General features: G+C 44.6%; 1 protein-coding gene across 4 annotated transcripts in view; it reads right to left on the bottom strand.

Annotated features, from left to right (window-relative positions):
• The window catches only part of rapgef2b (Rap guanine nucleotide exchange factor 2b), a 99,879-nt gene that overhangs the window by 17,394 nt on the left and 66,860 nt on the right, over positions 1-15,625 (bottom strand). For all 4 annotated transcript variants that reach the window (XM_061079055.1, XM_061079056.1, XM_061079052.1 and 1 more), the window contains exons 7-10: positions 7,577-7,708; positions 2,889-3,066; positions 1,118-1,254; positions 136-294 (exon numbers count right to left, since the gene is read on the bottom strand). In XM_061079055.1, the coding sequence (XP_060935038.1) occupies positions 136-294; positions 1,118-1,254; positions 2,889-3,066; positions 7,577-7,708 (606 nt within the window). The remainder of the gene's footprint in view (positions 1-135; positions 295-1,117; positions 1,255-2,888; positions 3,067-7,576; positions 7,709-15,625) is intronic.

Raw genomic sequence — 15,625 nt, 5'->3', positions numbered from 1 at the left:
CCTTCATCTCAAGTGGCTCACACTGACAGCAGGGGCCGTGCCAAGATTTTCACACCAACATGAAGAGGAAATTGACCCGATAACCTGAGCAGTGGAAGAGCTCAGTGGTCCTGTACAAACGTATTATTAACCTACCTGGCAGTCGTCCACCTTGGTCTTCATCACACCCTTCATGTATTCCTTCTCCATGGTCGGTGACACCCCAAAGCTGTTGCCCATACACAGGATCTCCGTCCGGCTGTCGGGATACGTCACTTCCACCGAACCGTTGAGAATCACCGACCAGGAATCCAACTGTAGAAAAACACCAGGAGATGATGGTTAAATGTTAGAAGAAGAAACAAGAGCATGAAAAGAAAACAACAGGAAATAAACAGAGGGAGAAACAGTAATAATGAGGAAATAATGAATACTAATGTGCCCAACAGCTGTTTTTAATGAACTCGCTAAAGTTATTAATCAAAAAGAACCATATGCAGTAACTACACAACGCTGCTGCAACTAACAGATGGTTTCTAATTTTCCTCTGAAAGATTCAGTGAGAGCAAGGGAATATTAAAACTGCCCAGCGAAACACAACAAGAATAAGTTACAATACACTAGAAGTATTGTTATAAGTCGGAATTGCTTGATTTAAAAAGAGGTTACTCGTTTATTTTTTCATTAGCTGGGATTGTTTAAGGAATTCCTGAAAAGCTGACCCACATTTTAAAGATTCACAGCTTTATAGCCGACATCGACTCCGTGAACCTTGAATTCCCAGTGACTGGAGATTTAGTGTCCAGGCCTTCGAGGCAAGTTCTCCTCTCTGTTGTTTGAGTGCATTATAGCAAAACGATCTAATTGTCTCCATTGATATGCTCTGACCAGAGAGAAGGAGAATAAGTGATGCTTGCTTTGGTAGCCTGAGGGAACCCAGAGGGGCCTGGTGATAAAGAGATGTCGGCTATTCAAGTTTAATAGAGCAGAAAAACATCAAATGGAAAAATAGATTCATTGGCGTGAAGAGGTGAAACTACTGTGCAGTTCAAACGCACACATATATGGATACAATTGAAGGCAAGACAATGTCACAAGACCAGGCTTATCATGTGGATAAATGTGGAGCCACACACACCTCCTCTCCATCGTTGAGAACGATGGTGCCGGCGCGTTCCACTACAGCGAAGACCATGACGGCGCACAGTTCCCTCCTCACTGACATGGTCATGTTTGCAAACGCTGGCAGTTGATGCATGAACTCCAGTAATTGCTCTGTGTGGGGGAGAGAGGAGAGGAGAGACATCGGAGTGAGTGGAGGGAGGTTAGGAAAGAAGAAAAAACAAAAGAGCAAACAGAGTCTTGAGTCAGAGGAGAGAGAGAGAGAGAGAGAGAGAGAGAGAGAGAGAGAGAGAGAGAGAGAGAGAGAGAGAGAGAGAGAGAGAGAGAGAGAGAGAGAGAGAGAGAGAGAGAGAGAGAGAGAGAGAGAGAGAGAGAGAGAGAGAGAGAGAGAGAGAGAGAGAGAGAGAGAGAGAGAGAGAGAGAGAGAGAGAGAGAGAGAGAGAGAGAGAGAGAGAGAGAGAGAGAGAGAGAGAGAGAGAGAGAGAGAGGACGTGCAGCGCTCTTGGCCCGCCCGCTCCCGTCCTCACTTCCAGCCTAGAAGTCACGAGCTGCAGGCTGAGCATCAAAATGGATCATCACCACAATGAATGGCCGACAGAGGAATCATTATCTGGAGAACATCAAGCCAAATATCAATTGCATTGATATAAACTTTCAGGGGCGAGCCAAGAATAATCGCTGACACTTTGCTCCGTGACCCCTGGGCGAGTTCACTGGAGACACTGAACCGCGACAGGAATCAAACTGAGTGCTCCGTCAGCGGTGAACAGGTTTAAAGGATGTGCTCTCACAAATCATCCAAAAAACACATTTTCACACACATCTAGAATCATCTCACAATCTCTAGATCTATCTGGCAATCTCTAGCTGTATCTGAGAATCTCTACAGCTGTCTTAACAATTTGTAACTGGTATCTAATAACCTCTAGAGATATCTATTAATGCAAATAGTAGTAATGTTTCTGTTTTCATTCTTTTAAATGTACTTTCTACCATCCACAGGTTTGCCAGCGGCAGTCTGGCGTTCGGGCTGACCTGTGCTTGGCATGGCAACAGCGCTGTGTGTGAAGCCGTGGAAGCACTGAAAGTTTAATGTGCTGGGAGAGGTGAGGCGAGAGGATGTGCCGGAGTGACCTAGAAAAGCCTGCCGGCGCAGAAGGGGGGGGGGGGGGGGGGCATCAGCGGAGAGGGGGGGAGGGGGTTGGCACTCGTTGTTACTCTCTCTGCATTCGATGCATCATCCTCCTCCTCCTCCAGTCCACATCTGTAGCTGAGCTCTCAGAGTGTGTACTCTACTTTCCTTCCAACGTGCCTATCATTACCATTGGAGTTGAGTCATCATAGCTTTCAGGGATGTGATACTGCAAGCCTGACGTGGCTTTGAGAATTACTCGAAAGCTTGGCTTGGAAACGAGAGCAGTTCAGACTTCACACAGATGCAAATTTTGCTGTGACCGATTTAAATAAGAAGGCTAGGGTGTGGTTTTTAACACAGATAACTGAATTAAGCGTAAACTGGGACGAGTGCTGTCCCAGTCGTTTCCCCATTTGCTCCCAGCTGAGAGCAGCTCTGTGTTTCTCGGTGACATCTTCAAATCCCATCATTCTCAGAAGAAGTCTTGCGAACACTGCACTTTCAGGTTGGCACAGAAATAGACTTTTTTTTAAATAAACTGCACCGCAAAGCCAAATAAATCTATTTATAAGCCACAGCTAAACACAAACACTGTTGGTTATTCAGTACGTTTTAGAATCTGTGGCTTTGGAACTCCTGACTGGGCGCTCACCAATGTCATCATCGGTTCTGTCCATCGGGTCCTTCTCCAGGCAGTCGCGCACAATGTCCCGGCTCATGAGGGGGTCCGACGCTCGCTCGATGTCCTCCTCATCGTCGTCCTCCTCGGAGTCCACGGCGGTCTCCGGCAGGCCACTCAGGTCCATGTCACCGGGTTCGTTCTCTGTGGCCTGCAGGAAGAGGGGAAACAAACAAGGAGTTAGTCATTGATTATTGATTAACACAGGGAGGGATTTCTCCATCCAACGTCAGCGGTTGGGCAACATACAGCCGGCTGTAAACACAACCATCGGGTCAGAGTTTAAATCTATGCAAGTGCCTTCGAGCAAGAAAACAAATCAGCCACATGTTCGTTTCAAAAGCTGGCAGCTGCTGACAAAGCCAGACGACAAACTCACGATCGACTCTACAAGCTACAGAGCAGGATTTGTAAACAGCCAGTGGATGCAGAGGAGCAGATACAGAAACACTGCGGAAATCACACAACATCACAAACATCAGCTGCATTTCCAAAAAAAAGACCTTCTGAGAAACTGCAGATTTGAGCCATTTCATGAAATTGATGAGGTATTCAGTAATGTGTGAGAGAGACAGTCATCAACACTCCATACCAAACAGTCTGCCGTGCATGGCACCAAGCTAATTAACTCCCAACTTCCCTCTCTTCTCCTCAGCAAACTCCACCGCCTGCCTCACAGCCAGATCCTGTCCTTTGAAAGCACAAGATGAAACATGTGCGGAGCCAGCAACATCAACTAAGATGAGAAGCGAAACCAATGCAAATACGTGTGCGTGAGCAATAGACGGCTCCTGCTATCATCAAAGAAAAAAATACTTCTGTAAATGACAGCGGGGCCACATCGCCTGGTTCCAAACATGAAACCCTCTGAGAATAAACCAAAGCAGTGATAAAAACAAGCATCTGCACCGAGGACCGACCGCGGCGAACCCTCTTACCTCGGCGTAGTCGAGCTGCGTATTAGAAAGCGAAGAAAAGGTCGTCTTTACAAACTGTCCGCAAAATCCGAGAGCCAGACGCATCTTCACCTCACAGCTTGTCAGTCGGCTGTAAATCTTTCAAAGCTCTGAGTCCCAGCACCCCGTCTCTCACCGAGCCTATGTCACTTCTCTTCAAATGCCATGTGAAAAGGGCTCATCAATGATTCAGGCCGGTGTCTGAGTGGCCACTGGGGCGTCACCAGCGCACACACACACACTCACACACCCCCTGGAGGGTGGGGCAGGGACAGGGTCTGCACAGATGATGTGGGCGTGGACACACACAGATCGAGAAAGGAGCCGGGAACAACAAAAGCAGTGCAGCATATCTGATCTTGAACCACAGAACATAAATTACAGAACAAACGAACATACAGTATTCCTTTGTGCCGCAATGACGTCAAAGCATTCAACTTGGTACAAAACAAACGCTCAGCCTTCCACATGGAGACATCTTGATAACGTCTGTGAGCCGGCGTGCTGTATTGACACAAAGGTCGCTCGCCCGCGCGTCTTTGTATTCGTGCCGTCTCATTTCCGTGTCATGTATACATCGAAAATCCATAAATATGCAGCGAGCATTGAGAGTCTGGGGGCGAGTCAGGTGCTGTTAATATTTCATCAACACTATTCTTGGATCAATGCTTTCAAAGTCCTTCTGAAGGACCAATTTCATGATTTATTCAGACGCAAAACAGTGCGCCATGTTGGCAGTGACGTGGGAGCGACTCTTCATGTGGTGCTTCACCGGTGGAGGCCAGCGGTGGCTGTTGAGATCAGAGCGGCCCAGAGGTTTAAGTATTCAGTGCTTTCCATTAAAAACAAACTCCACACCCGCTATCTGCAGAGCAACTGTTCACACCAGCACGGGCTAAACGCTGAAATCTGTGATGAAGACTACGATTAAACTTTAATACCAACTTGTTTCAGTGTACCGGCAACTTCCTGTGGCCTGAAATGTAAAGAACCAGGCCTCCTGTGATGTGTTTATTCCAAAAAATCCCCAGTAAGGACCACAAACATCTATTGTAATCAGTTACATTTTAGTATTAATTCTGAAACCTGCAGGGTGCAACTTAAACTAACGATAAAAAAAGTAATGTTGCATAAAACAAACAGTTGGAGGAGTCACGCCGGATGTGATTTAATCCTCAATTACCAAGTTTTAATGATAGGACGTTCAAATTTGGTGTGCTGAATCTATCTGAACTGATAAATGACCGCCAATCTTCTTTATTTAACTTCTACTATTTAATCATCATTAGTGGTGGAGCAGTAGTTACCTCAAGAGGTTGAGATAAATCGTTTTTTGGACAAACGGTCACTCGAAAGTAAACACTGGAATAACTGCTCTCATGAATCTGTAATTGAATTGAGCCAGGGATGTATTCAATGATTACTTTCATTACAGACTAATCTGATGATTGTTTTTGGGATTAATTGATGAAATCTTCTGAATAAGAAATGTCAGAAATAAAAGTTGGACACACTCAAATAACTTGTTTTGTCACCAAACTGTTCAAACCCCCCAGATGTTCTCAGCGAGTCCTCATATCTAAGGAACTCAAACCAGCTCATTTTTTGCTTTAAAAAGGTCTTGAATTATTACTGGATTGAAGCTGAATACACACAAAAACACAGCAAGGATACGTGACAAGGACTTTCGTGGTAGAGGTCGCACAAGCACTGACACACACATACACACAAGTAGATCACCAGTGAGCTGAGAGGAGACATTTTATAGACTGTGACAAGCAAGAAAAGATAAGGACTTTGAGGCAAAGCAAAGTTACAGCGAGGCGTTTGAGTAGAACCGGTAAACAAGAGCAAGCAAAGAGGTTTTTCCACAGGTTAGAGAAAAGCTGCGTGTGCAGGGATCCAGCAAAGGAGGATAAATGGGACAGTTGTGTGTGTTTGTGTGTAAGTGTGTGTGTGTGTGATTCAGAGACAGAGATATCAAGGGACAGCCAGAGAGCTGCTAGCAGATGGCTGTAAGACCAGGATCACAGACTGGGGACAGAAGAGCCTGTTCAACCTGCCCCAGCCAGCGACAGCATGGCCGAGCACACACACTCGCACACAATAACACTCACTGACACACACACAGACCCGACAGTAACGCTCTCTCATACCAGTCCCACACACACACATGCAACTATACAGCTGCATTTAAACAATTTAACGCCCCTGCACACACAGACACGAGCCAGGAACCAGTCTGAACAAAGTGAAGGGATTCTGACTGATGCCCCTGAGCACAGTCACAAGCACACAGACAAACAAGCACACACACACACACATAAATAGGCTCACAGCAGGTGACGGCACTGGGAGCCAATGGGGTGGGTGTGCTATGTTAAGAGGATTAGTTGCAGGGTTTGGGGCACGTCCACAGTCACGAGAATCTTTGTGTGTGGGTGTTCTTCTGAGCTGTGTCGTGTTTTAGTTACCACTGTTGAAGCTGCCGGACCAGTTTCTATTTCTACTGACATTAATAAGTGTTATATTTTCATTATCATTCCAGCAATGCTAATCTGATTCTGTCTAGTGGCCTATAGCTTTTTTTTGGGGAGTTATTATACCATAAAATTGCAAGTCAAGAAATGGCTTATTATGCTGCTTATCTCGTGTTATTAGGACTTAATGAGACTAATATCAGTTTGACCCTCTTACTTAATCTATCCACCAAGATTATGTATTTTTAACACATTATACTAGAAAAAATATTGTTCAACTACTTGCTCCCTATTTGGTCACAACCCAACTCTCCTATAGACAAACATGAGACCATGAGAGTTAGAGGAGAGGACTGATACCACTCTTGTTTTTGTATAGTTAATATATAAAGCTGAGCCAGCTACAAACAGTTAACGTTAGCTTAGCTTAGCATAAAGATTGGAAACAGGGGGGGGGACAACAAGTGTAGCGCAATTTGGTTTAATTTCTTTATAACATGTTCCATTCAAATCAAAATGCTGAGCTAACAGGATTCTCGTGGTATAAGTGGTATCATGTAACTTCAGGCTAGAAAGAGAATAAAGGTTTTTCCAAAGGTGCTGGAAGAATTCATTTTAAAGCTGTTTCCAGACATGAACTCTGGAAAATGTCCTGTAAATTGGGTCTGAGCATTTGTCTTTTACATATGAAGAAAAGAGCGGGAGTTTGAATCAGACGCGTTCACAACAACAGGAAAATGTCTGGAACATTCAGGTGAGGAACGGCACCAGAGAAGATCACCAGCGTCGAGTCTTATCACCAAGGTCTCGAATCTTGTCTTTCCAAGTTGACATCATCGACTTCTTCTACGTGTTCGATGTTTCTTTTTCATCCCGAGATATTTTTATTATTTTTGTTCGTATAATGAGAGAAACATCATGTACTTGCTCCCTCTAAATTTTCCAGACATTTTCCTGTTGTATTCTCACATCGACATTTAATAAGGGGGCAGGCAGGAGAAGAACATCCGGAGCATCTGACAGTTCATGTCTGAAAGCAGCTTAAGATACTTATTGTTTAAGAGTGCAAGTAAAAAACATTAGACACCAAACCCGAGCCCAACAGATGGAACTTCTTTATTACTTCACCTATAAGAAACTACTCAACTATCCAGGGGAGTCCAGGTGTGTGGGGGGGGGGGGGGGATCCAGCACCAAGTTTGGGTGTGGGGGGGGGGGGCCTTACCTGGTAAATGTCTGACAGGCTGCTGCTTCCAGAGTCGCTGGTGATACTACATCCTGAGTGGCTGGAGGAGACGTGGGTCACCTGTGGGTGCAAGCCGTCGGCCAGGTGAAGTCGGCTGAAGTCTGCGGGGAGCTGCACGTACACACACACACACACAACATACACACACATGGTCAGTATCATCCAGCCCAGCAACCACCACTGGTCACTCACACTGACACTCATGCTGACTGCCAGGACTTAGCAGCATGTTGTTCTTCGGTTTGACTGATATCGTGTAGGAACCGTCTACTATGTTTGGATGATATTGCATTTTCTTCCCTATTTTATATTTGAAAAGTCTGATGAAATATAAAATGTTTTGGTGAAGCGGAAATTCGGTCAATAGCTGTTTTAATGACAATGGATTTCCTGCAAATGCTTTATACAAAAACTATAAAACGGCCCTGTAAATGTTAATTGCAAAAGGGAAGAATAAAAAGGATTTCTCCAATTGTTGTGATTACTCATTGTTAACAGAACTAAAACATGAATTACTCCCACTGTAAGAGCTCCCCTCTACTATGAAAGCGAAGGAAAAGGCAGAATAGACAAGTTGTTAATTAAATGACTCGAATTTATGGATCAGTCAAAAACCTTTACTAGGTTTAGGACAATATGGGACTGAAAAACTGTCCCCTCCGCTTCTGTATGTCAAGTTAAAGAGCTGTTGGGTAAAATCACACATCAGAAAGGGGCGGTTCAAAAAAAGGGGGGAATCTAAAGCGACTAAAATCTCTCTGCAAGAAACTTAACTGACAATAGAAAGATGCCAAAAACTGGGTGACACATTTCTTCCTCTGACAAACCAGTAGATATCAGTGGTTAGCCATTAAATACACGAGAGCTGTTTTCCTGAACCGAGCAAACAAACAAGAAGTGCTGCATACATTAAGGAAATACCCCAATTAAAGCATTGGGATAATCTGAACGAATACCAGGCAGTAATTGGGGGAAACCCTTCTGCGAGATTAGAAAGCTCCAACTGTAATTAGCCATATTTTGAGCCAACCCCACCTCGCTATGGAGAAGAACCTGATATGTAAACCACAACAGAAACCTCCTGCTGAAAGTATGGGAAAGAGATGAATCAAACTAAAGTGCAGCATTTTTTTTTTTATGTTGTTGAGCTGAAATCATTGAGGAATAAAGTTGGCAATCATTTAAAAGGTTTTGAATCAGTTATCAAGCAAAAAAGATCAACGGATAATTGTGTGTTTTCCTGCTTTTCTCTTTTATATATTTATAAATGATTATTTTGGGCTCTCAGACACAATAACCAAATAAATAAAAAGATGTCAGGTTAGGTTCTGAAGTATTTCTACTTGACATAAAGTAACTGGGAAAGACAATTGTCAGATTAATCCATAATTAAGATAACACTTTGAATCCTAATAAGAAGATTACAGTATTATGCATTAACATTCTGGCTGAAATAAGAGATGTATTGTTAAAGAATGTGAAAATTATACCTGTAATGTCACTAAACCCCTTTCTAAACCTCTTCACCTAAAACAATATTAACATTTTTATAATTGAATCTATATAAATGTCAAATATTATCACTAACATTTTATTTCGAGTGATGTTTTATACATTATTCTTTATTTTTTGGGTGAAATTCATCATATCTGACCAGATGCTAGAGGGGTGAGCAATGAATTTAATCACATTGCATAAACTGGTTCACAGGGTGTATGGATGTGAATATTTTATGGCTAAATGTTTTATTTACCAATATATATTTGATACTCAGCAGGGAGACCGCTCCGAACCCACTTTCAACTTCACTTCTGGCTGTGGCAGCTCATCAATATTACATTTTCACACCTAAAAGTCAAATGTGGCTGATTTAACTAGGTTGCCTCATCCGTGGTGCTGTTGGGTATCAGATCTGGATCTAAACATCTTGAGACGAGGTTTACACACGCTGGATATTTTCAGATGTGGACAGCCCACAGATTTCTTCCTTTGGATGGGAAAACATATTAACTGAGCTTTGAATGCCAATAAATAAAAGGTCAGAGAGAAACTTGATTATATATCCTGATGTAGCTGTGACATTTGACGGCTCGTGTTCACCAACCAGGCTTTTTCCTTCTTTACATCCTGAAATAGTCTTTGAAGTAGAGTCGTCTGGGTGTCAGCATCATCCACCTCAAGAATGCACTTGGTGCTGTAAATATCTACACTGCCTCAGGTTGTTATGGAAATCGGTCTCATCAGCTGAAACAGTGTGAAGTCTCCTGGATGACAAATTGGAACACACTGGGTAGAAATACGTATAAGGTTGTTCAGCAGGTAAATGAGTTCCAGCGATCATCTGCCACTCAGCGTACTTTAGAGACGAGAGGCAAAGCGAATTATCAATGTGGAAAACTAGAATCTGTGACTGATAGACTTCTCAATATTAATGAGCCGCATAATAAAAATTGACAACCTGAAGGTGTTAAAGTCTCTAAATTCACTTTACAGAAGCTGTTTGTTTGGGGTAGGATTAGAATACGAGATATTTCTATTACAAAGAGTCTTCCTGCGTCGCAGGCGAGAGACCGAGGGCCAGACAGAGCAGCTCCTGTGGTACTGAGGTGTGATGTGATTACACTGTGTCAAAGATTGCCATCACGTTTAATTATCTGGCTGGCTGCACCAATCAAAATGGGCGACCACAGGGGCCAGTCAGTCACCAGCTCCCCCCATTGCTCTGGGGCTACCATTCTCCATCCCCTCGTCTGGTCGACTTCACCCTGAGTGCCTCCAGCTGACTCCTAGGTTATTATCTCTGGCTGGACAATATTGTGTTAGTGTGATGAATGTCTTTGTTTGGAAGTGGAGTGATAAAGCCGCTACACATTTTCTTCTGATGACTTTAGGGACCTAAACGGATTGTGGTTCAGTGCATCGCTCTCATATAACACAACCGTAAAAAGTACGATGCAGTTGCCAAAGTAACCTGTAAAGATTTTTTCTCAAAAGGAAGCTTCTCCAATTTTAGGTTGACATTATGACACTGATCTTTATATACAGCCTATGGGCTCAAATTAACTGTAATGATAAAAGCATGAACCGTGGATGTGTATTAATCTGTGACTAAGTTTGAGGAGGCTCATGCTTGCTACAAAACTACATTACCCAGCATCCACAACCTAAAAAAATACACATACATTCCCGATCCGTTTTGAACATTAATATCAAGTGTATTATGTCGTTGTTAACATACTCTTAACACTTTGGTTGCACACTCAATAAGTGGGAGGGCACCGGGGCTAAATTAATTGAATATACTCATTATTGAGTAGAAGACCAGTCATGTGAAGTTGTGTCGATAAGGCCTTCCAGCCGGGCACTGGAGTGGTCTACACGTCAATAACAACATCCCCACTGAATTCCACAACCAGTTCGGAAACGTCCCACCACCTCCCAGTAACCCCCCTCCTTGCCCTTTGTATACGTACAAGCCCCTCCCCCCGGAAAGAGAGAGAGAGAGATAAAGGCAGGGCAGCAAAGAGGGATGAAGGGAGAGGATAATAAACACTTAATCCTTTCACTCCACTCATTTAGGTCATCCGTCTGTTGGTCAATAAGCCAGGGTCCATTCAGTGTATAAGCATGTGGTCCATTGACCTCCTTGGCCCAACGGCATGTAAGATATTGGGCCAAGATGGATGCCAGCACAACAATAATGACACGCACCCATTAAGCTTTTCCAATCAGTGGCACGAGAACCCGGCAATGCATGCACCGTGCAGTGTTACCTCCAATCGATCTACAGAGTCTGAGATTACAGGTTTCTTGAAATCAGGTTATTAAAGAACTCGGCATCAACCACAGCTCTATACATTCAGTATCCTACCTTATGTAGTCCCCTCTGTGCTCCTGTGCTCCAAACTCAGCACTCTCTCCCAAACAAATGAAGTGAGCTCTGCAGAAGCGCGAGTCGAGAATGCGTACAATCAGCTGTCGCAGGAGGATTAAGCATCGCTCTAATGCCCCTGCTACAGCTCTGCCTACATGTGAGCAGATGTGGCGCTCCTTAAATTACACTGTAGACCTAATGACCTAGATTGCTGGGTGGAAGCCCTGGGTGGAAGCGCTGGCTGGCTGGCTCTCAATCTCTTTACCGCCTTTAGATGCCCGGGGGGGTGGATCTGTGCTACGACACTAGCTGTCCCATGCTGCGGGTGGCCGAGCTCCGAAAGGCAACGATGAGTGGCGTGCAAAGCGTTGACAAGTCTCAAATAAAGCAGCTCTTCATTCACTGAACAAAGTTGAATAAAAGAGCTGGATTATTAGATTTAGATTATTTAACAAAAAACACAATGACAAAATAGTCTTCAGCTGCACGGTCTCTTGAAACAAGTCTCCTGGTTTTAATTTAGCTGTTTTAAGAGACAACAAGCACATCTCAGAGTTCCCTCTGACCACGGTGGCAGTTTCTCGCTTTCCCCGAGCCTCGCGGATCAAAAGATTAAAACCTTTTCGGTAGGGTGTCCGATTAAATGGGCCTGATATGCACTGTGGGCTTTCCTCTGCCTACAGCGCTACCAGTCAGCAACACACAATCCAGCAGATAGACAGGGGGAGATGACTATCTATAATGAGGAATACAGTCCACTAGACTAACTAGATGTCAGCTACGGTAAAGCGTATACGATTGGAAGTGCAACAAAACACTAAATCTCCATAAAGTAGGTTTCTTTGCACAATGTTCATGTTATTGAGTTTTGAGGTGATGTGATTTATATGTTTTTCTTGCATTACAGGTACCTAAGGAAACATAGTTTGTAACAGTGGCACAAAGACGGCCACCAGCGTCAAGTCCCTGAATGCAACACACAGATTTATTACTTAGGCCTAGCAAGGCTAAAACATTTGTGCACAGGTCGACTGTATATCACCATCAATTCAACAAAATGCTTAAAGATAAGGAGACGGCATTCACAGCCAGGTCCATAAAACCTGATAAATCAACATGAAATGTACTGTGATGGTGTGAGTCAACATGTGCCTTGTTGGTGTCAAGGTAGAGTGCAGCTGTGGGAATGTAAATCACAGGTCTGCAGAGTTCTGTACGTTACATACATAGTGCAGCCAATGGTCAAAGGCCCACTCCGGTGATGTCATTACTGAAATAGGATCTGGTGGCTGTTATTGACTTTGCCCATGGTGGGTTTCCTGCTGGGCTAAATTAATATTTACACAAACCTTCATTTATATGCTAAAAACTAAACAAACAAAAAGGAACGAGGGGGGTGGAGGGAAAGATAGAGGAGAAGAAAAACAGTGAATGTCAAACGTTAAGACCTTTAACATGATTGTATATTAAAAGTTATCAAAAAGAAATCAGAGCCAAAATAAAAAAAATAACTCCCGTTTGTCCCTAGTTTAAAATACCGGATGTGGGCAACTGACACAAGCTGAAAGATGCCAATTGTTAAAGGAGCCAAACTGAGATCGTTACACTCATGTTTCCCAATGTTTAACATAAAAGATTAGTCTGATTAGACGTGCATGTGTGTTGGACTTTAATCAGGTTTTGGCTGCAAATGATGGCATCCTGCCAGTGAAGGGTTCTTGAATTTAATGTGCTACTTGAAGGCAACTGTGCTGTTTTGCTTTTCCCTGTTTAAGGCAACTATAATAACCACACAAAGAGTGTTTACGATGCTTTAAGTGTATTTGTTATGTGTGTAGAGCTGCTACCAATCACTGGGTGCTTTTTGAGCTATTTCTGGAAAACCAGTCCAATCAATGTTGAAAGATCTATTTCAGTCTAACAATACCAGCAACAAAAAAAAAAAACATACTTCACATACACTAATTATGCTGATATATGAACATAAAGAAGTTCTAGAAATGGAGTAGTTACAACTGCAGAGACTACTACTGGCTCTTAGCCTATATGAGGCCTCACCGAGACAGCAGATGAAGTATAGCATCAACAAGTACCACATCTATTACTATCATAGGAATATTACGGTGATTTCTTAGGTCGGTGTCTGTGCTCTATGATCCAGTAACCGTCCATCAGTGTGATTTACAACCCTGCTGGCGTGTGTCTGTGTGGTCCCGGTGTGTGTGTGTGAGAGTGATGCCAGCAGCGCTGACAGGCAGCTCATCAATCCGTTCAAGTGCAGATCAGCTCGGGCCTCGGATCCGCCTCCAGCACCTTGGACAGCGCCACCGGCGACCAGAGGAACCCGGAGGGTCAAAGCTGAAGCGTCTCAGCTGATCACCACAAAACAAGAGAACCACTAGAACCTGGAGGATTCATGCACCTGATCAGTGTGTTCCTGCAGGATTCAGACCCCTGCAGCTGAAGCGTCTCAGCTGTTCACCACAAAACAAGAGAACCACTAGAACCTGAAGGATTCATGCAGCTGATCAGTGTGTTCCTGCAGGATTCAGACCCCTGCAGCTGAAGCGTCTCAGGACTAGAACCTGAAGGATTCATGCAGCTGATCAGAGTGTTCCTGCAGGATTCAGACCCCTGCAGCTGAAGCGTCTCAGCTGATCACCACAAAACAAGAGGACCGACTAGAACCTGAAGGATTCATGCAGCTGATCAGTGTGTTCCTGCAGGATTCAGACCCCTGCAGCTGCAGCAGCTCCAAGAGCCTAAAAGCTGGGATCACTGAGTTCAGTGCAGCTTCATCTCTGCACACATGACATCACCTCTCCGACCAAACCACCCTGATCTATCACCTCTTTCACTGTTGTTCTTCTGCAACGCAAACGACATGTGGTGCAGCTGATTGGCTGGCGTGGCTAATGTCATCTCACGGACCTGTACGATCAAATATTGTCACCTCTGTGCGTCGTAAAACATAACGAGGGCAGAGGCGTCGCTCGTTAAACACACACCTGGACCCCCGTATCCCTGCGTGCATGCGTGTTATATTTGCATGACACTTAAATAGGGTTTTACCCCGTTTTAAGACCCGCTGCTTTATTTTAATAATCCCCACGATGTGCTACGGGCCCATACGACCAATACGAGTCTCTAACATCGCTGTGTGCGTGTGTATGCGTGTGTGTGCTCCGAGTGACAGCAAGCACATGGCGGCCGTTTCTAGTACAACACACTGACACACACTGACACACACTGACACACACTGACACACACTGACACACACTGACACACATCGGGCTGATCACCAGCCTCCGATCAGCCCCGTGCAGGCTCCCGTCTCGCCCTTCCTCCGCCCTGCGCTCATTCATCTCCTGCAGGCTCGATAGAAATCCGATGCACATCCATTACACGGCCGGTAATCATATCTACTGGGTCATAAACGAGGGCGAGGGGAGGAAGAGAAGAGAAAAAAAAAACAGAAGAAGAGGAGCGATGGAGAGAAAAGCGATGCACGTCGATAGCGCTACTTACCGGGGTTTTATCTGGCTGGCTCGGGACTCCATTGCTGTCTGACGCTGCTAATGGTTTCATAATGAAAGAAAATGTTCACCGGGTTGGAATCTAGCATCCCGGAGCGGGTCTATGTGACGGCGTGAACCCCCATCACCTCCAGCCAAGCCCCCCCCACCCACCCACCCTCTCCCCTCCCTGGGCTGCACCGTCTTGTCAGTGTTTTTTTTGGGGAGTATCCGCTGTTCCTTGGCCTGATTCAAGACTCTCCAACCCCGGCGTTTCACCTCCTGCCTCCCCGAGGAAATGTCTTCAAAAGGAGGTGGAGGAGGAGGAGGAGGAGGGTGAAACAGAGAAGAAATGTCCTCTTATCCAGGAAGCAAGAAAAAAAAACAAAAAACAGCTGCTTCTCCTGCGAGCACTTGACAATCACATCCACAGCAGCAGCAGCAGCGCGCCGATAATAAAGCAGCAAACAGGAGGAGGAGGAGGAGGAGGAGGAGGAGAAAAAAAAGATGAGAAAAATGGCTGACAACACTTTCACTCTCACGTTTGCTTCCTCCGCCTCTTCTCTCTCTCTCTCTCTCTCTCCTCCCTGTGTGAAGCTACACACACGCACATGCACGTCCAGCGCCTTTATGCACCAT

Source organism: Limanda limanda, chromosome 10, assembly GCF_963576545.1.
Source record: "Limanda limanda chromosome 10, fLimLim1.1, whole genome shotgun sequence".
Classification (NCBI taxonomy): domain Eukaryota; kingdom Metazoa; phylum Chordata; class Actinopteri; order Pleuronectiformes; family Pleuronectidae; genus Limanda; species Limanda limanda.
This window is presented reverse-complemented; position numbering and strand designations above follow the sequence as displayed.